The following is a 21816-nucleotide window of genomic DNA, read 5'->3' as shown; positions in this document are numbered from 1 at the left end:
AATTTGATTATAATAGCTAGCAAAAGGTCATGACAAAATATTCCTCTATAGAGGCCACATCCATTCGCAGTATCTAATGCTATTCATCCATGTTTATCTGTGCGAAATATGAACCGCTAATAGCCCCTCTGTAATGAAACAGACAATCCATTCTCTAATTGTTCCCATTACATTGAGTCACAATGGCCTCAACACTTTAAATTTAGTCTGTCGCCAACAGTTTTAAAGTGAAGTTTTTGTTTTTTCGTTGGACTCATCGAGTAAGACTTTATGGCCTATAAACTGGAATAAATGAACAAAAGTCAGCAACGCGCATTTCATACATATAGAATTGCATGGAATTGTGTTGCATAATTCATTTTTGGTATGTGTGTGTGTCTAAAATTTTAATGTTTTGTTTCTGTTTTCAGAGCTGTTTATGTTTTATGTCATTGTGTTTTCCAGACTGGGGTGAGTGAGCAGTGTGTGTGGTTAATGAGGCAGCTGACTCACTGGCTACCAGTCAACACTGGCAGGCAAGCGGTCCCCTCTGTGGTGTGCCCGGAGGGTTGCGTTTCGTGTTTTGTGCTGGTGGCAGCTGACATGGAGGTGAGCTGGAGTGAAGGCAGGACGGAACGGGGCGAGTCAGTGGACAGTTATGGCTGGGGAGTTACCTGGACACGACAAATGAGTTAGACTGGCATGGAACGCTGAACGGAACATCAGGATGGTGTCCCTGTGCGGTAAAGGAAAGTGTTTGGCCCAAATATCATCAGCAGTGCGCATGTGATGAGTGGGTCATGTGCTGTTTGCACGGCAACTTACCTGTTGGCCAAGACCAGCTTGCCGAGGGCGGAGGACACAGCAATGCAGCAACACACCAACCCTTAAGAGACGCAGGTGAGAGGGGCTGTTCATCGGAGTTGGGAGCCTAGTGGTGTGTGATGTTTGTGAAGTACTGTTATGCTGTGTATAATGGTAAAGTTAAGCCCGTGGTGTTTTACCTTAGCCAGTAGGGGGTGGACAGAGTGATTGTCAATATATATGTGTGCAGTGGACTAAGAGCATGGTTACCCGTTGAACGCACTTCTGGGTCAGGGTGAAGCATATCAGCAGGCCTAGAAATCCAATGTAATATGTGAAATTTTATGAATTTTTAAACACGACGTTGTCATATCTATTCACCTTGTCAATGAGTGCTTGAGGGGCTTGGGTGAATTGTCCTGCAGTGGGTAAAAGGTAGTTATGGGGAGGCCCACATTTTGTTACACTTTACAGAGCCACTGTAATCGTCCCTGATGGGTGATGTACCACTACATGCCATTGGTAGTGCCGACTAGTCTGTGGGCAGAGATTTCACTGAAGTTAGGCTCCCAGGAGCGCAATAGCTGGGCAGAGGAAACTGATACCTAGTTCGCTGACAAGCAGTACATTTGAGGGACACAGACTGAGCCAGACAAATGGTGAATGGCCTAAAGCCCAATCATTTAAGTAATAGAATGAACACTATCCAAGTGTTTAACAATAGTATGTGATGCCAGCTCTCTGCAACCAAAAAAAAGCAGATGCCGGGAAAGCAGAGTGTGAAAAACAGATGGAACACAGACTGCTATTGTGTGTGTGGGGAGCCCTACGTCTCCAAGTGACTTGTAAATGAGATCAACCCCAGGCTATGTGCGACTATGTGTTGAACGGCTGCCAATCAAGAGTCTGTCTGACCCAGACTTGGCTCCGAGCGAGACCTGTATATAACTTTTCTGGCAATCAGAGGCAAAGCTGAAAAGCAATGCCTGGGAGGATCTGATGAGCTCCCAATAATGGCTGGTGCGCTCTCTTTCTGATTTTGATTCACTTTGAGGCTGAAACAACAAAGCACTAGGAATCATTACAAATTTCAGAGTAGGCACAACCATGCAAGATAGACTTCACATTAATCAAGTCGGTCTTGTAGCATGCACCCTGAAGGAAGGGCAGTACGGGAAACTTTTCTTTCAGTGCCCCTGTGCACTTGGCAAAATGGAGTTGGGAAATATTTATGGCATGGAGATTTGGTTTTGGGGCGGCAGATAATCTCTGGATCATATCAAGTGTAATTTCACAAAACATTCCAGAGACTGTACGGCAGCGCAGTGGTGGTTTTCTCTCATTGGTCTGACGCAGATTTAAACTGTAGAGTTCCCCACTGGTGGGTGTATGGTCAGGAATAAAACTAGCTGAACTGGGCGTGGTCCTTTCTTACTTGGCACGTTGTGTGTATTTCAGTGACAGTCCAGATGATGGCAAAAAATAAATGAAAACAAAGCAGCAACATTGCTTAAACACTATAGAAATTTGATGATTGAACCTGTTCTACAACTTACAGTAGTGTAGCAGATTAGGTTCTCCTCCTCTCTCTGCTCACTTAACTGTCCCTGTGTGGAAGGTACTGATTTACGGGCACCTTAATTACTGGGCGGTCCCCTTTTCAGCGTTATATCTAGGCAGGTGACTGCTTCCTGGATGTTCATCTGTTCCCATTCCCCTCCTATTCCTGGGAACTTGGCTTCCGTGTTGGTGGTGTGTCTACAGTTTAGCTTGGCTGGTTGAGTCGCCGTGTCTCTCCGCGATTTGTTTTTCCAACAACTTTTAGTGTAGTTCATTTAATGTAGGCTCGTTTCTTTACCACGGACACGGAGTAGCATTGTTCCGCTTTGAGCCTCTCATTGAGGCAGCTTCGCTTTTGCTTGAGCGATTGAGCCGCGACCTTTGCAGCTCTCACCCCCTCGCTGTTTGGGAAGCCCCGCCTCTGCTCCCTAGCATTCATAGTCCTAGTTGTGCACAACGGTGGATAGTCTTTCAAGTTTACTGCTCCCTCTCCCCGGCGCGGTGCTGTTTTGTCTCTACGTTGATTTTACTATTTTGTCTTTACATTGATTTTGTTTTGTATTATTATTAGTTTTTGTGTTTGTATTTTCAGCTGGTTATTGTTTCCTGCCAGGCGTGCATGTGGCTAAGCAACTGCTGGCCGCTTAATTTTCCCTTCCTGGCTTTGTTAGTCTTGTTTTATTGTCTGTTGTTTTTTTTTTTCCCCATTTGGTTTAATTGTACCTCAGCGTTATTGTGTATGCTTAATGTGTGTTCTTTAGTTAGTTGACCCTTGTGGTTGTATTCATTTGGCCTGGTAAACCGTGCTGTGCTGGGGTGGCTGGAAGGCAGTGCCGGTGTTCATCCTGGCTTGAAAAGATAAGTGGCCTCGGTATTAAATAAGAACCGGCTATCATCCGTTTGCCCACTTGCCCCCCACACTGCATGATTTTGCTAACTGTTCCTTTTGTTGCTTTCTCCTTCCTCTCCCACTGGACAGGACCTGTTGGGCCTAAGCGGGTGGCAGGCTGTCTTCCCAGGTGGTGGAGTCCCTTACTGTGGAGCATTCAGGGTGTTATTTTGATTGTGGTGTGTATTCACATGTGGTGTGTAGCCTCAGGACCCTTCTCCTTCAGCTAGTCTCTTCTGCCGCAGTAAGCCCCAGCCCTCCTCCTGGCTTTCTCTGCTTTGATTAGTAGGCTACTGGGCCTATAGGGCACTGTGCAATATTTTATGTGCAGCTAACTTGTTGCGGTTTGTTTGTATGTTACTGTTGTCTGTGTCTCCCTAAGCTGTTACCAGTGTACCGCCCTATCAATTGTGGGTTGCCTGTCTGTGGGTTTTAAATAGAATTGTTAATAAACTGTTGGGGTAGCTTGTCTGTGATTTTACATAGAACTGTTAATAAAATTTTGTACATTATCTGTGAAATCACGTCGCTGGTCTTAAGCGTGTTTCGAACCTGTTTGATCTTTTTTTAAGTGTTTAAACTTCTAGGTGGCGTAGCCAACACTACAAACCCCTCACCACTCCTAACACAGTAGCATCATCTGACACTCGATCTCAACCTTGTCTATCCACCACAATGGAAGCTTCCAGATTCTGGCAATAATCCAATCACCTTCTAACATGGAATACATGTCACCATGTCCATTTATAGCACACAAATAATCTGATTACCTTTTTCTTCCAATGAAATTATCAATGCAGTCCTACTTTGGAAAACACATTTCATATTTGCATGTTTGCTGTTGTACCCATCATTCTTTTTCTCGCTTACTGCGGCTGGAATGTTGAGCTTACCTCACCAGAAAGCATATTTTAAGCATATCATAATCATATTTTCTGTTGACTAATTGCTCAAGAAAGGTGAAATGCAAATTAGCGTGTTTCATTCTGCCTGCCTTTTCCTCCACTGTTCCCCTTCCTTCTGTGACAGTAATGCATACTCCTGCATTCTGCAGGCTCGTCCTGCAAGAATCCAAGTATGAGTGCAGTACTGTGCTTTACATTACATCCATTTACACAGCTGAATATTTATTGAGGCAATTCTGGGTTAACTACCTTGCACAAGGGTACAGCAGCAGTGCCCCAGCAGGAGATTGAGCCAGCCATCTTTGGGTTACGAGCCCTGCTCCTTCCCACTACAACACACTTTTGCCCAGTACGTCCAGTACTGGGACTGTTATTAAAACTAGGACTGTTTTTTTGAAATGAGAACAGTTCCCTGTGCAGGTGACAAAAAGTCTTACACAGCTGGACTAAATGTAGCTGTATAGTTATGAAAATCTGTGACAGAAACCAGAGTGGCTGCCATAGCCAGACCCAAGGAAAGATTATACTCCCATTCTTGCAGTCACCTGTTACATACTGTATCACATGGAATCCACTTTGGATACTGACATCACCGCACTGAGATTAAAGTCAAAGATTTAGATGTGTTCCCCATGTGATGAACTTGTGTTCTGTTGTTCAATTATCTTATCTCTCATCAGCAGCTGTGCAATGGGTTTTAGATGGTTGCAGGCCTGATTCCTTCTTGGACTACCCTGTTGCATCTATAGTACCAGTCAAAGGTTTGGAGACTCCTTTCTTTTTTATATCTTCACTATTTTCCACATTTTAGAACAATAGTAAAAACATCAAAACTATGAAATAACACAAATATAATTATGCAGTGACCAAAAAGTGTCAAACAAACCAAAACTATCTTATATTTTAGATTCTTCCTAGTGGCCAAAAAATATTTAATATATATTTAATATTTAATAAATATATACATTTTTTGGAAAGAAATTCATACATAGGCATCAACACACTATTTATATTTGCCTAAGAAACAAATTTCAACCATTTATGCATAAGTCTTTAGATCAAAATGTCTTTGAATGCATGTTTCGCATCATCAAAACCAGGTGTGTCGAAACTTTTGACTGGTAGCGTGCACGCAGTAAGTCTATTGCATTCAGTTTTAGAATTTACAGTGAAGCCCAGTTGAGTTATGAGCTAAAGAGAACTATTGTGTTTTTGTTCAGACTGAGGACAGGGGAGAAGACTGTTTGGAATGGCCAGAGACTAAGGCGAATAAGTGGGGCGACCTGGACCTCGCAAGCTGGGAATCAAATACAAAGGAACCCTCACATAAACAAAGGATATGGAGTAGATGAATCAGTCTTATGGAACCATCTTTAAAAGAATAACAAATCTGAATATTTATGAAACCACATCAAGACTATGTCTTTCGACATGCACTTTGATCTTCAGGCGTACAACATTTAAGTTGGAGAGCTTTGTTACTTTCTCTGGAGTCCGTCCAGAAAGTAAAGCGAATACCCTGAGAGATGCAATGAAACAGAGACATCTCCATGACAATGGTGAGATATTTGTGTACAAGTGAGTTACTCTATTCCAGGAGTTATATAAAAAGGAATTTTAATTCTGCCTGGGATGTATCCTGCTTAATATAATAGAACAGAATGCAAAATGAATTGATTTTGCTTTTCAGTCTGTTTCACCTCAGAACACCCCACATGGAGTCAACTGACGGTCTAAATAGGTGGATCTTGAAAAGGGATTTACAGTGTCCCAGTCTGTCATTGATTTCAATGGAGAGTTCTAGGGGGGAAGCTTTCTGGTAATTGAAGGGTTGGTTTCCCCTCAGGCTTCCCAGAGTTGGCAGGTCAGTATCCTTGATGCAGATGGTAGAGGAAGAACCCTGGAATTAATCCAGTTACGTAAAAGGGAGAGGAAGTCAGAATGTGTGGTGACGAAGAGGGATGATGACAGCCCTTGAATTAGTCTTGGATAGGAAGACAGTGTCTGAGTTTGTAAACGGGCTGTATATTATTTAAAGCAGCATCTGGATGACATCCAGTTATGGATGTGCTAAATTCAAGATGGCCGTCAGGCTCCAGATCCATGCCAAGATCTCCCATTGTAAGAAAAATAGTGAGTGTTAAAAAGTCTTCATTGTTTTCATTGACGCAATGGAGATAACAGTAAGATATACTGAGCTGAGCTGACCCAGCCCCTCCACACACACAGCCTCTGCAGAGTAACTACTACTCTCCTTCAATTAGTTTCAGTCTGAGTATGTTTGAGTGTCTGGTCAAGGGGAGAATGTACCTATAAATCACAAATGATGACACTGCTGGCTAACCCACAGCCATCATGGAAAATTTCATACAACCCATATAAATACACGTACTGGCTTGGTGATGGAAAAATGCCTAAAAAAAAAGCTAAGCTAAGGCTAAAAAGCCAGCAGACACAGCAGACGGCATGCATTTGTGCACGTCTGAGAAGGTGTGCGAGAGCATGTTGGCCAACTCTTTGACATACAATATGGTCATTAAACATGGCGCATGCTCAACCCTATGACCCACCAATCACTCCACAGAACAGGACTATAATTTAGGCTCACATACATTTAATGGAGCATCTTTGAGTCAAGGTATGATGAAACATATGTCACTGTGCACCTGTGCACTTGTATCATTATTCTTAAACTTTATACAATGTTTTTATTTTGGTGTTGTTATTCTTTCTAAAATACCCCTGAAAATATGTTTCTAGGTGCTTAGATACCAGTTTCCTGGAGTCATTGTTATCTTCTTGGTTCAAATTATTTCCAAATTTAGTCCAGTTTTAGATGATTTTACACTTACAGGTGCGTAACATGGTGCTGGCAGCCAGAATGATAGTTTGCATGACTATGAGTGTGAATGATGGTGATTTCATTCTAGAGGTCTCTCTGGGTAGATAGATGTGGTTCACAGTCACTCCTGCTATGCAGAAATCATGTTTCCAGGTTTAGAAGAGTTCACAATAGTTCAAAAAGCGAGACAAGTAAACCATTCAATGTTCACTCCAGAAGCCATGCATGCAATTTTATGAATGCATTTCTTACCAAATACCTTGAACAACTTTCAAAGACTGTTTCTTTCATAATATCACATTGTTGACAACTCATTTACATATGTATTTCTTCCCACACAAAAGTCTACCCAGAAGTGTTTCAAACATCCCTAACATGACCACTCTCCATGGAGAGCATGGAGAGGTAAAATTACATGAAAAACAAACATGTGCGCAGAATTAAGGGTGTGAATTATGTTTATTGACAGTACCACTTGATGTAATACTACCACGTGAAATTCACTATGAGTATCAAATATGTGTATGTGCAAGATTTTTCTGTACTCTGCGGTGGACACTGCAAAATGTCAGTTATTTCAATAATGAGTAACAATGTATTCTAAGCTTGCACAATATGGATGACATTGCAATTTCAATATTTTACAGCACCCCTTAACCTTAACCCTTCCAGAGACGTTGACTTGAACAGGCTAAATGTAAGTAATTCCACTCTGCTCTGGCTAGTCTCCCTCTCACACTCAGCTCCCCTGTATGCCATGAACTCTGGGAAGTCCCCTGAACTCCTCCTGTCTCTCTGTCCAAATATAGTACAAGCGCTCTCCCACTGGCAAACCATTAAGGGAAGTCTCTATGTTTATACAACCTAAATTTTGATCACGAACCAGAATACCTTTCTCTGCTGTTGACATAACAAGGAGATAATAGGGGAGGGACCAAAACCCAATGCGAGTAGGCATCCAAGTGCAATTTGACATTCGGAGCCGATGAAAGCTCAAAAGCAAAAGATATTTACTCAGAAAACATATATCAAAGACGGATCAATTGGTGTGAATTGCTGCAGTGCCTTGGGCTGCAACCTCAGCGCCACAGTTATGCGGCTGGAGGCCTGAGCCCAGGCCTATGCATTCTTGTGCCGCGGCCTTACCCGAGATGATGTTGGCGGGGAGCGGCGTGTCACCATTGGAGCTGAGTCTGACGGTTTTTGGGCCTTTGAAGAAGACGTTGTGTTCTCCTTCAGGATATTCAGAATACAGACATTTTAGCAATGAAAATAACAGCGGGTTGGGGGTATCATTCTTTCCACAGAGACTTTTGGACATTCCCACAAGCACTTAAGTGTATTGTAGCAATGGACGGTTCGTTTGTTTGATTTACATTATTCCACGCTATTGAACATTTTCTTGCAGTGGTTTCTCTTCTCTGCTGTCACCACCACTGTTATCACTCACTTACTTGTACTTCCTACTCGCTTTAGGTTTGTTGTTCCTGGAACATAGCCAGTCATCTGTCGAGACACCTCCATCTGGAAAGGGTAATGCTGTTGACTTTGCACACAATATTATATGTGAGATGTCTGATTAGATATTGCCCTCTGAGTAACGCAGACCTCTGGGCAATGGCAGGGAAAATCAGAAAAAGCGAAATTTATCCATTGTGATAGGATTTTACCTCAAGGGGGTTATCCAGTCACAAAAAGGGTGTGTAATTTATTACATACTGAGTTAAACCAATATAGTGCAATGCTCTCCAAACAGAGAAAAAAAATATACAATGTATTCTTCTGTTGTGCAGACAAGGACTGCCCCACAGTAAATATTATCAGACTACAGCCTTCAAATGATTTTAATATTGTAGCTCTTTGTCCATGGGAGTTCTAACCACATGGATTGGTCAGGATGGCCATACTCCCATCCAGCCTGTGGGTCAGTTCCTCCATCTACAAAGAAAGCTAAACAGAACATGTTATTAGATTTTGGAGTGTACCATAGTGGGAAGAAACAGAACTTGTGTTCAAAGGGTTGCTGGTTTGATTCCTTGGGTAAGGTATGTAACTGAGTGTCTGTATTGGTAAATCTTCAGCTGCATAAATGGATACAATGTAAGATTGTAAGTGTTGTTTGCTGAGCAATATAATGCAATTTAGGATGGTCAGCTGACGCTCTCACCATGACACTAAGGCTTTGAACCTGCGAGGACTAGCCTCAGATCGTCTGGCCCTATGAACGTGTCAGTACTGGCAACCCTGCAATATACTTGATGCAATGTTAAATTGAAACGATCACATCACACGACTGAAATATACGCGTTTTTAAAACAATAATTTTGTCCCAATCCCGATCCCGTACTCCAGTGTACCGCCTCTCGTACTGATTGTGACAGAAAAATGGCGGAGGCAGGTGGTGATGGAGTGCAACTGGAGGGTGACATGATGAGATATGGGGAGTATATTCCTAAATCGAGTATTCAAAGTCAAACAGACAATGACAAAAGAGCTGTAAGTATAAGTCATTTAGAAAACATTAGATGGCTATCGTTAGTTAGCGGCTTCATAAAGACTGAGCTAGCCATTTAAATTGGCTTAAGACTGTGTCGCTAACGATATTACCTGCCGTAGTGTCAGTGTCACCTACTGTTTATTACCTGCCGTAGTGTCAGTGTCACCTACTGTTTGTCACCTATTGTTTGTCTGATACTCATGTATTTATGCAGTGTTTGTGATGTAGTAATACTTTTTCGGCTAAAAACTGTGATTATATGCTAGCGATCCTTTGGAGCTATGTAGTTAGCTTCAAAAGGTAGGCTACTTACGTTACGTCATCTGACGATGGCTGCGTTGTAGAGTACACTGACCTCTGTTAATTTGAGGCAACCTTTTCGACAACGTTGAAGTGATGAATTGCACATTGACGTTTGAATTTTACAGGGTGATATTTTGATCACCGTCGGCCTTGGGGTTGCTGCTGCTGCTTTTGCAGGTGAGGAAAGTGTTAACCTTACTTTGACACTAGGGATTTCGGCCGTGAAAGAGTGTTGCTGGAGACCCTACTACAGTTACATTGAGTAACTGTTAAACCATAATATTGAAGGAGAGCTCAGATACATATGAGTACCGTGTCGTTAAACTGTTGCACACCCCCTAATTAACTTTGTCAACAACTATGTCAACTCCATATAAAGGCTTCAGATAAATGCCTGTAAAATAAAGATCGCGGTGAATACATTGCTGTGAATAGAAGCTATAATGTGGATAAGAAGTAGCGCTTTGTTGAAGGAGACATACTTCCCTTCTCTCCTGCCCTGCATGAATCATCAAATGACAATTACCCTATGATTACATCACTCTCAACGTAATTTCATTCTTATTCCAATATCATTAGCCCTAGGCTGTTCTTATCTCCAGTGTTGTGCATGAACGCGTTAAAAGAGCGCGTTCATTGAACGTGTTCATTTTTTTTGGTGAACGGTGAACTTGAACGTATCCGTTTGCAACTAAAGAACATGAACTTGAGCTTGAGCTTGTTCAGGATTGCGTGAGATTCGGAATCCTTGGGTGTGTTAAAGTTACTGCTTGATGAGTAAACACGGACGGCGTTATTCCATACCTGAGACGTAGGCTATTTATTAGTGCAACTCATCAGATAGACAGCTCGCAACCAACTGCCCATATGCCGCGTAACAAACACTGCCCATGTAGACGTACGCATAAAATCCCTGGAGCAGCTCATTTGAAAAAATGGAAGAAATGAACTGGGACTGTGAACTTGTTCAAAATTCAAAATTGTGAACGATGAACGTGAATTTGTTCATTTTAATCTGTGTGAACTGAACTTTGAGCGAGCTCTTGTGAAGTGTGAACTTGCACAACTACTTATCTCTAGCTTAATCCGATAACTGAATAACTAAGACTTTAGGTCCTAACTGCAGTCCTGACTGCATTTTGTATTGTCTTGAAAAGTGTGGGAGTTAGTGTTCAAATTTGAAGGAACAAAGTCTTATATTAAATAGGGAAACAGCTTTGCTATTTGGCCTCACCTGTAGAATATCTGTTTGTATACCTTACGCAAAGGGGAGGGAATCAAAGGTGAACAATATTTTAAATGCTGTTGAATTCTGGGTAATTGTGGGCTTTCTTTCCTTTGTTTATAGGACGCTACGCATTCCACCTATGGAAGCCGTTAGGACAAGTCATCTCAGAAACAGCAAAGAAAATACCTACCTCAGTAAGGAGTTGTTAATACTTACCTATTTGTTTGATTGCACTTGTAGTTGGTATTTGAAATTACAATCACTTATACATAACCCCACACACAAAACAAGTAACATACAACGCTAATGGATTTTAAAGTCACTCTGCAGTCGTGTATAGATACTTAATACATGTGAGTATCTATAACAGCACATGGACACAGCACCCCCATCGCTTCTTTTCAGCCAAGTGCTGGTTGACTCAGTGCTTGTTGATTTGGATCATTACTTGGCACGAGACGGCAAATTTCATGAAATCATAAATGAAATGACTTTTTGTCATGAGAGCATGCTGTGAAATTAGATTAAAACTAGCGAGAATATAACCTAATTTTTATTAAAATATATCATGTTAGTGGATTTTTTTCTTGCTTTATGTTGTCAGTAAGGTCTCAGCAGTGCTATAATAAGTAGTACTTTATACAACTTTTATTTCTGATCCATTGTGTGATGTAGTTCTAAGGAGCAGGGCTTGTAACCAAAAGGTTGCTGGTTCGATTCCCTGCTGGGGCACTGCTGCGGTAGTCTTGAGCAAGGTACTTAACCTAGAATGGCTTCAGTGAAATATCCAGCTGTATAAATGGGTAACATGTCAAAATTTGTAACCTACTCTGGATTGTAAGTCACTCTGGATAAGAGTTGTTGCTAAATGCCTGTAATGTAAAGTAATGTAGCATAGCAGAGCTCAGCCAATTATGGGGCTGTTTTATCAAAGCAATATGGCACTAAAACCTGTGGTTCCTCACGAATATTGGCATTGCAAGATGCTTTGTATCTCAAGAAGAGAAAGAAAAGGGACAAAAAAAAACTTGTTCAGCCATGTTATGTTTTTATTCTCATATCAGCATTTTTTTCTTGGGGGATATATTGTTTCATGATGATTTAGTATCGTCAGCTTCATTTGGTGAAACAGACGGTACCATGAGCAGAATGTATCGTCTCATGCCTAATCTTTGCCATAACAGCATGCACTCCACAACACAAGCACTGACTCTTGTTGAATATGCAGTCCATTCCAGGGCTTGTCGCTTATTAATTTTTTCCCATTGACGCTGCCACCATATTCCCACAGTGCCTGACAACGCTGTAAAATATTTTCATCCAGGAAAGTCATGGAAATGGGTCAGATATTCGCCTGTCTTCACAGTCAGAGCAATCTTACTTTATTCCATTGACAGTGAATTAAATTAGCCCTGTCTTCCTTCCTAACGCTCCAGCGCAGAGCGCCGATACTGCTGACAGATTCTGTGGCTTGCTGGCAGGCGCAGAATGTTTTGAAAGTAATGTGTCTCCTAATAATCCTAGAGAAGCGTAGATTTATACTTAAAATGTGTTTGAGGAATCATGGAAAGTATTAATCTAATGTGAGTGGGAGCCCTGCTGGAAACTGCAGGCCTGTTGCCATGGTGTTCCAAATCGTACAGGACAAACACACACTCGGATAACAGTGAATAACCGCTAGGACGCTAGCATTTTGTTTTTTAAATCGCCAAAGCATCTTTGTCCCATTGGTTACTGATTAGTTATTTTCTTGCTGAGGAATAAACCAGCAGAAACTCTATTCAGAGTAACTTACATAGGTTACAATCTTAACCATCTATACAGCTGGATATTTACTGAGGCAATTCTGGGTTAAGTACCTTGGCCAAGGGTACAACAGCAGTGCCCCAACCAAAAGGTTGCTGGTTCAATCCCAGCTCCTTACACCTACACCACACTGCTAACCCTTCAGATATAAATATCTTTTGAACTATACACATTGTATGAAGGAAAACATATGTAATGTGCATATAATATACATGAAAGCAAAATCGACAGGAGAGGAAGTAAGGTTGTAGGTGTTGAAGTGATGTAGCTGGGTCTCTCATAACACCAGCAGAATATTATCGCTGCTTATTAGCATTTGGTGTTCTAAGCCCAGTCTTCATCTGAGTGCAGCACTGCCTGTAGTCAGGCACTAAGGTCAGTCGCTGGGTCCACCCAGTCCTCACATCTCATGCTTGAGTACCGTACTTTCTCCGATTTAACTTGTGACAGTGGTCACATCACTAATTATCTAGGGGACAGGAGTAGAGTTTGTGATCTGCACACTCAGAGGGAGACACATGCTAGAAGCGGCATACTCAAAGGACCTGAACTCGTATTGCCACTCTTTTTATAGCGGTGCTGATTGACAGGGATCTTCAACTGTCAGGAGATTGGGGACCAAATCCATTGTTCTTTTTTGTCTACGTCTCAGATGTGTATTGTTATGCAGAGTCTACAGCGCTGCGGTATTTTCAGTGTGATGCTGTCTGTGAAGTAAGGTCACTTTAAGAGGGTGTGCAGTATTTCTGAAATTAATTCAATTTGAAGGAGAGAGCACTATGTTCATTTTAAAGATTGTGCCAAAACATTGACACGGCTGATTTTACTCGTCAAAATTTGGGCTTGAAATTCCTTTTGAGGAAGGCAGTAGTTTGGATTGTGCGGTGTGGCTTCCCAGCTTTGTTGTCAGGCAGGTTTCTGATTTCCGACCCAGTCATGGAACAGAGCACCCCACCCTAAACCCTTCATGAGTTGGAGCTGAGTTTTATTTTTATGTTTCATGCTGCTTTAGGCCCGGTTGCTGTCCTCTGGAGGCTTTATTTCAGTCAGTTTGAACCCCATCTGTTTCAGTCTATCACTGTCAGATGACTAAATATTAGAAGGCACATTTAATATTGTGGCAAATTTGTTACTTAATTAAGCTGAAGGGTATTTAGTTAAATGTAAGGGATGTTTCGCATGCTTGGGAGGTACAGGAGGTTTTGTCAGTACCTGAGTTCAGAAGTCTCACTGTTTCTCTCTCTCTCTCTCTCTCTCTCTCTCTCTCTCTCTCTCCTTCTCTCTCTCTCTCTCTCTCTCTCTCTCCCTCTCTTTCTCTCTCTCCATCTCTCTCTCCCTCTCACTCACTCTCTCTCTCACTCTCTCCCTCTCTCTCTCACTCTCTCCCTCTCTCTCTATCTCTCTCCCCCTCTCTTTCTCTCTCTCTCTCCCTCTCCCCCCTCCACAGGCATTCTCAGCGTATTACAAAGGAGGGTTTGAGCAGAGGATGAGTAAACGGGAAGCCAGCCTCATCCTGGGGATCAGGTAGGATTGCTCCACCGCGGATTACCTGCGAGTGTGTGCTGGAGGGACGGGGCGAGCTCGTCGCCTCGGCGGCCGCGCGAGGGCTTCCCGAGAGCGTTTCGTCACACGGCGTCCACACCTCACCACCCAGAATGCCTTTTCCCAGAAGCGCCTGTGGTTTCGCAGCGGGAAGGGGGGGGTCAGGGCTTTTCCGTCAGACGTTACCTGCAGCGCGTCTCGGCTTTGATGTCCCTGCGAACTGCGAAGGGGAAACCTCAAGCATCTCTGCTCAAACCTTTAATGGGAGAGTGGATTGTGTGTAACCCCACAGCCCACCACTCCTCCCCGACCCAACCCCCCCCCCAGCCAGGCCTCACATGGAGTGCTCCGGAGAGTCCTTGTGTGGGAGTTCCCCCAGCTTTCTCACGTCCTGTGTGTTCTCACTGGCCATCCTCTGCGGCTGCTAGTTTCACTCTTTCCCATGCCGGCGCTCAGAATCCAGGATTCCACAAACACACCACTTTCTTTCTCCTGGGTGTGACCCAGGCACGACGATGACGCCAATAATGATGACGACGATGATGAAAGGCTGACACACGCCACTGTGAAAACTTCCAGGGGTTCCATCGGTGTGGTGACTGCTTCGCTCAGCAATCGCCCCGTCCCTTTGAAGCTTTGCGCCCACAGCCCCTTCCTCCTCCCCTTTGGCTGTTGGGCCGCTCCGAGTCCCGGGCCAAAGCATCTGCCTTGTTATTTCTCGTTACTTCGTTATTTCTCTTTGAAGTTGCCTTTGATGGGTGGCTGATTTCTGACGTCGCCCCTGTCTTTGAAAGTGATGGGGGGGGGGGTTTTCTTTTTTTTGAGGGTTTTTTTTCGACTTCACATCTGTTTCTGTTTAATGGTCTCCTGTGTTTGACTCCTAGCTCCTGCCCTTTTACAAGAGTGATTCATTACAGTGAGTTTGATTGTTCCAGCTGTCAGAGCGCGTCGCCCCCATCTGGAGTGTTCTAGCTCGTCCTCTCCCCTCAGATCGGGAATGCTGATTCTGGCACTCCCTGGCCAAAGTCATTGGTGACGGCTACATTACATTACATTCATTTAGCAGATGCTCCTATCCAGAGCAACTTCCAGCACAGAAGAACAGAAGTGCATCCGCATCCATTCAAGTTAAGTGAGCGACAGTGTCAGACCAGGCTAACAACACTCCCAGACCAGTGAGTGTGAGAATAGCACTATTCAAGCCCTACCACAAGTTAACTTGCGCAACCTGACTAGACAAGGGAAGCCAAGTATACTGCCATATATTAGTCACTAGATCACAGAATTCAAAACACATTGCAGTACTACACATAAAATAAACAGCAAGTACTACAAGTAGCAGGTGTTCAGGGGCAGGATTCTTGGAGACATCATACCCATCATACCCTCTTGTCATGTTTTTCGTTGCCACAGCCCCATCCCTTTTTTTCTTTGTTCCAGGAGACACGTAAGGTGAAGCCGTAGTTTCAGACTGCGTGCGTCTGAGCTCCACTGATCCCCGTCTTCACTGCTGATTGGCGCTGATATCCGCTGTTAACCTTGGCTGGGTGACAGCTGCACTCTGGAAAGGATAACGCGGGGTCTCAGAGGGATTCAGTCCCAATACTGCACGTCTCCATGGGGATTAACCATTGACCTGCTTAGCATTGGCAGAGGCCCGGCATCCCAGTAAAAATGCACCTTTTTTCAGAAGTTGATTCCATTTTAATGCATCTGTGTTATATGGTGTCACGGTCTGTGTTCTCTCTCTCTCTTGTGGCTTCACTGTTCTGTGAAAAAGAGCATGTTATTTCATGACTAAAAAATTAAAACAGTCTGTTGTCCTGGATGAAAATCAATTCCTCCCCCTTTGTTTCTCTTGAGAAGATAAAGTGGGAGAAATCATAAAACGGTCTGCCTGAATGTTTGATTTGTGTTGGGGTTTATGGGGCTGCGTTATGATTGTGTGTGATAGTGTTACCACTAGGTGGAGCTGCATCTCTTTGCTTAAATTATGCTTTCCCTCACAGCCCGACCAGCACCAAGGCCAAGGTACGAGAAGCCCACAGGAGGATCATGGTTTTAAATCACCCAGATAAAGGTTAGTGCATCGGTGTTCCATAAACCCAGGTTATACTGCTGATCCATTAGGCTGTGCTCTGCACATCCATCCTATTTTGAATTGCTGTTTGCGAGTGTGAAATTGATGCTAATAGCAGTGAGATCTGAGCCATTTAAGATACAGGTATGATACGCTTTTATAGAGGTAATCTATGTTTCTGATGACTGAACACTTGAATCTTGATTAGAGTATGAATACTTCATAAGAACAGTTACAGTTATTTTCCATAATCATTCCTCTCAAATTAAGGCACTAGATACTTTCCACCCCCAACACACAAAGCCACATCCTCTTCACTTTGGCACTGCAGTGCTATTGCCTTTGTGGAAGTGTTAAGTGGACATGTGTGTTCATGGACCTCATGCTGAACCCACCATGCTTTGGCGTACTGAAGCATCCTACTGCACAGCTCTCGCATAGGCCACCTGGGCAGCTCCACCTCCCCCAGCGTCTCTCCTGGGGCTCACAGCTCAGGGCCGTGACATGCAGTGCTCTCAGGCTCCCCTCTGATTCTCAGGTGAGAGCTGCTAGAGGATCCCCCCTGGTCACCTTGGGGTAGGATTCGGGGGAGAGGCACCTCGGGTGTGTCCCACAGTCCGCCACTGGGTTAGGCACCAAAGCAGCAAGAAGCTCGCACTAAGAATTCTCTCACTCGGAGTTGTGAAGGAGTTGTAAGATTTTGGTCCAAATCCCCAAACGAGCTCACTCAATGCAACATAAAATAGCACAAATCCTCACACTTAAGGTATGCAAAATACCTGTATTCATTTGTCTAGATGGCCTTATTGTAGCCACTGTTCTGCTCGCAGACTTCAATTGTCACTTTGGCCGCAGCTAGCCATTCCGGCAATTGATACTTCCAAAGAAACTGGTGATGGGTGATTGAGAACTGTTCTTGCTAGGGAGGATAATCTAATTACCAGACCTCCTGTATTTCACCACATGTATGCTAATTATTGTCTATCCTGATCAAAGCTCTGTATCAGTATAAAGAAAGCTTTCACTGAGTGCTCGGGGTTCAGATCGACTCCGCTGAACCCAGAGTGCGTTTTCACGTATTTCTGACAACTGCCGTTCCTATAGATAAAGAAGTCTTAGTCTCCACAAAGATCGGAATTGCGCCTTGTTTTTCCTCACAGAGTGGCATTCTGGGAAATCTCTCTAAATCTGTAACTGTAGCTGCACCAGAAAAATGCGCCTATCCCCACCAGTTCCTAAAGCTGCTTTAGTGCTGTTGCATTTGGTGCGGCCTTTGCGGGATGTGTGCGTGGTGATGGGTGTCACTCCAGTGGCTGAGCAGCTCCCTCCTGTGGCGGTGCGCTAGAATAGCACCCTCCACAGGCTACGCTCTCTGCTGCCTCATCAGCTTTCGCTGTTTCCCGGTGCTTCTGACAGAAGCTGTCATGAGTGTGTCTGGTTTAAACTGAGCAGGGGGAACTCAGCAAATAGGTGTCACCACACAGGGCCATTCCTCCTCCATCCCCTTGGGGCCTCAGCCTGCAGGCTGATATCAGAGCAAGGGAACCCCTCAATTAGCCAGCCTGCTGTGGCAGAACTGGAGGGCTGTTATTCTGTCACCATGTCACTCTCTGCCCCTGCTTTTGTCTGAGGTCCCCTCCCACCCATCACACACGACCCATGTCGGAATCCAGTGTGGCAATGATGTGGCTGGCCCGAGTCCAAACCAGGCACAGTACAGCTGGCCTGAGTCCAGACTGGTGGCACTACGGCTGGCCCGAGTCCAAACGGGGACCTCTACGTCTGGCCCAGGTCCAGATAGGTGACAGTACAGCTGAGAAAGCGCTGGCAGATGTTGTTTTTGCAGCTCTCAGCCTGTCACAGTTCCCAAAAGGGTCACCAGGTAAACTCCTGGGAAAGGCTGGCTTGCACCAATCACTGGTACTCTATGGGGAGTAAATGGCATCTGCGTGTCTATAACATGTTCCTGTCTGTGGGGGAGTATACCTGTCCAAAAAAAGGAATCATCGTTAAATGTATCCATGAAAATATGTCATGAAAAAATTGTAACATTAGTGGAAAAAAAAGTCAACATAAATTAGTGGCCATTGAAAAACATAAATCATTATATATTTTTACATTTCTGTCATTTTAGCAGATGCGTATGTTACAGTTTTTACGTTATCCATTTACACAGCTGGATATTTACTGAGGCAGTTGTGGGTTAAATACCTTGCCCATGAATACAGCAGCAGTGTCTCAGTAGGGAATCAAACCGGCAACCTTATGGTTACAAGACCTTACCACTATGCTACACAGCCAACCATTTTAAAATGTCATTTATTTTTAACTCACCTGATGCAATTCACCTGATGAAGACAATATAGGTCAGTTTTTGTCTCATACTGGAATTAAGGCATTTTTGGGGGCTAGAAGAATGTGTGGGTACTTCTAAGTTAACAGTGCCCTGTATTTTAGAGATGTTATTTTCCATTTAAAATGTGAATAAATGGAATGTGTTCAGTGCTGCAGTGTGCATGGAGCTGCAGAATGTGGTGGGGTACACGGTGTGGTGTTTGCTTGCCCGTGTGGAGCAGATGGACCGATGGCCTGATGTCAGGGATGGGGGAGGGAAGGCGGAGCGTGATGAAAAACCTTCTTTTTTCCCCGTACAGGTGGCTCTCCGTATTTGGCGGCGAAGATCAACGAAGCGAAAGACCTGCTGGATTCTGGCTCGCGCCGATGACCTGGCTCTCCCTCCCCCCTGAAATATCACAGCGCCAGGATGGGTCTGCTCTTCATGGCTGCTTCACCGTGAGGGCCGCATACAGCTACAGATCCACCATCTGAGCTCTCTGCCCCTTTTCCTGGTCACAAAGCATTTGGAACTTCCCCAGCCCCGATCTTTCACAAGTCAGCCACTAGGGGGAGATGTCTCCTTTTTATGGACACATGCTGGTAGTGAGCCCAGCGTACTGATACAGTTGTGCTATTGTGTCTGTACTATTTATGCGTACAGGTATATTTTTACTATGTGTGGTCTGATTTTGTGGAAGCAATACATTTTTTCCAATTAACTGTACCAGAAAAACATATAGATATATATTCCTGAGGATATTGTGGCATTTTATTTCTGTCATGTATTTATCTACAAGTGTGTAAGGGCAGTGCGTTCCAAGGCAAATCCCACAGGGTTTGCTCATGTGTAAGAAGAGAACATGCATTATAATTATTTATATCAGATTGTTGAATAAAGCCCTTTAGAAATCTAAATCTGTAAGGCGTTTTCAATGGCCCTGTTGTGTTTGATGCGGAAACTGTTTGTTTGTCAGTGTGTGCTGCATCACCAGTCCTGCTGGCAGTGTGGAGTTTCAGGGACCACCTTAATGCACAATGTGTCCTAAACCGCTGACAGGTTGCCCCATGGAAAGAGAAGCCATTTGTTTTACTTATTCATGGCTGCAGTGGCAGCCCAGAAGGTGAGTCGTACAATTCACTTTACTCCGTGTACGTGGAGGCCCTGGGACTGTGCCGCACAAACCTCCACTGACACCGATCAATCAGGTCACACAATGGGTGGTCTCTGACTGAAACTGCCAATCAGGTAATTGGTTCGTGGTACAATTCTCTCTTGGCATGACCCCATCTGAAAGCCACAGTTTAGAATAAGAGCATTGTAACCACTCACAGTAAGTGTGTTGTGCACAGTATGTGAATATTACATTCAGTACTTCAGATACCGACCCATAAGCATGTAACTTGAAATGGCAGTTTTGTAATAAATCCATTTTCAGTAAAAAGTGCAATCGTAAGTGTAGATTGGTAAACTGTAACTGTTCCAGGAAGCATTTATACCTGAACACTAGACAATGTCATACAACAATCAGAGTTGAATTGTGTTGCTCTAAAATGGAGGACATCCTTGGCATATGGCAGAAGCATATTGTTAATCTTTCAGTGTAATGTGTGTGTGTGTGTGTGTGCGCCTGATGCTCCTATACTTCAGAGGTCACACAGTGTGGTGGGAGGTGATATGGTCTGCTCTCTTGAATTATAAAGATTGGTGATGCAACACACAGAAACGGCTTGAAACAGGGGAAGGCACGTTCTCCCAGCGTTTGGCAGCCCAAATTAAAATAATCATTCTTTTAGTAAGGCAAGGTAGTTGAGCTACAATAGTTTGCGTAAGAGGTTAACACTGCGTTTGTAAACCGGATGATCGGGGTAGGCCATAAACTTAACATGAACCCCATCCAGATACACTATCTCAGACTAATGTCAGACTAAGCGATACCAAGTATGAGCACTTTGGCATTACTGGTGTTTTGATGGTGTTGGTTGGCGTACGTGTGGATGCGTCTCTGAGAGAGGTGCAGTGAACACCGCCGGAGCCGTGTTGAGGTTTGGGTCCTGGCGGCCGGCTCTGGTTTCCCCCCCGCGCCTGAGGGGTGCGCAGCTATTTTGGTCACGTCCGCCAGCTGCGAGCGCAGGGCGGGTTTCACGAGCTCCCTGCGCGCTCTCCACTGGGTGTATTTCCATTAAGAGGTGCGAGGAGAGCAGGACTGAGGGAAATAAAAGCGATATTTCCCACAGCTACAGGCTGTGGAAAGAATTTGTTTGGCAAGGCTGGAACAAAAGCTATCGCAGACCCACTGCTTGGGCTCTTTTGAGAATTCCTCGCTTTCAATAACTCGCACTTCATAAAAGTCATGTTTTTTTTACGGCTTGAAAAATATGGAACTTCGGTGTTATTTCGTGTGTGTAATTCCCATTATTATTACACAAGCTCCCTGTGCTTCACAGCTCCCTCCTGCAGTATGTGTCGTGGTTCAGCAAAGCCAGCGTGGGGGTAACAATGGGCTAATATGGAGTGAGATCGTCACGACAGCTGGAACTCTAATCATGATCTTGATCCTTGGGAAGTGCACTTCCTGGCTCTGCCCAGGGTCAACCCTAAGCCAAGGGTGGGTTTGTACCGGATCAATCTCAGCGAGGCCGATGGAGGAAGTGGGTGGGTGAGGCGTTGACGTGGAAATGAGGCTGCGTTGTCCTCTGCCGCTGTAGTCCATGTGGTGTGAGTGGGCCGAGATCGCCGCGCAGATGGTCTGGCCCTCGTTTTCTCCATGCGCTGTCCACCACATGTCCCCCAGCGTCAGCCGCTATGAAATCTCTGCTTTAAACCTCTATTTTAATAATAATACAATATTCATATTACAGAAACACTACCAGTGATACAATGCAGGTGTGTCTCGATTGCCAGCAGCTGCTAACAGTGTGTTGTTGACTTGTATGATCTGAATGTACGAGTGGTCATAAAATCAAAGCCCTGCCGTGATAGTTGGACTCACACACAGGGTTGGCTTCAGCATTGGTTGGTGTAGCTGTTTGCCAAGAATGTCAAA

At 44.1% G+C, this 21816-nt stretch overlaps 1 protein-coding gene across 1 annotated transcript; it reads left to right on the top strand.

The window, feature by feature from the left end:
• Positions 1-9364: 9364 nt before the first annotated feature.
• LOC118789030 (dnaJ homolog subfamily C member 15-like) lies at positions 9365-19174 on the top strand. The gene is made up of 6 exons (XM_036545313.1): positions 9365-9475; positions 9905-9956; positions 11128-11201; positions 14261-14337; positions 16365-16435; positions 19090-19174. The coding sequence occupies exons 1-6, from the start codon at positions 9365-9367 to the stop codon at positions 19158-19160; spliced, it is 456 nt and encodes a 151-aa protein (XP_036401206.1). The 3' UTR covers positions 19161-19174.
• The last annotated feature ends 2642 nt before the right edge of the window (positions 19175-21816 follow it).

The sequence above is a fragment of the Megalops cyprinoides genome, chromosome 14 (genome assembly GCF_013368585.1).
Source record: "Megalops cyprinoides isolate fMegCyp1 chromosome 14, fMegCyp1.pri, whole genome shotgun sequence".
Lineage (NCBI taxonomy): Eukaryota > Metazoa > Chordata > Actinopteri > Elopiformes > Megalopidae > Megalops > Megalops cyprinoides.
The sequence above is the reverse complement of the archived record's forward strand: the minus strand, read 5'-3'. Positions and strand labels throughout refer to the sequence as shown.

Bases quoted from the DNA above. Each gene is read 5' to 3' on its own strand.
- LOC118789030 (XM_036545313.1), top strand. From the start codon at position 9,365: ATGGCGGAGGCAGGTGGTGATGGAGTGCAACTGGAGGGTGACATGATG. The intron at 11,202-14,260 runs GTAAGGAGTTGT...CCCCCTCCACAG, and splicing joins CAAAGAAAATACCTACCTCA to GCATTCTCAGCGTATTACAA. The intron at 16,436-19,089 runs GTTAGTGCATCG...TTCCCCGTACAG, and splicing joins TTTAAATCACCCAGATAAAG to GTGGCTCTCCGTATTTGGCG.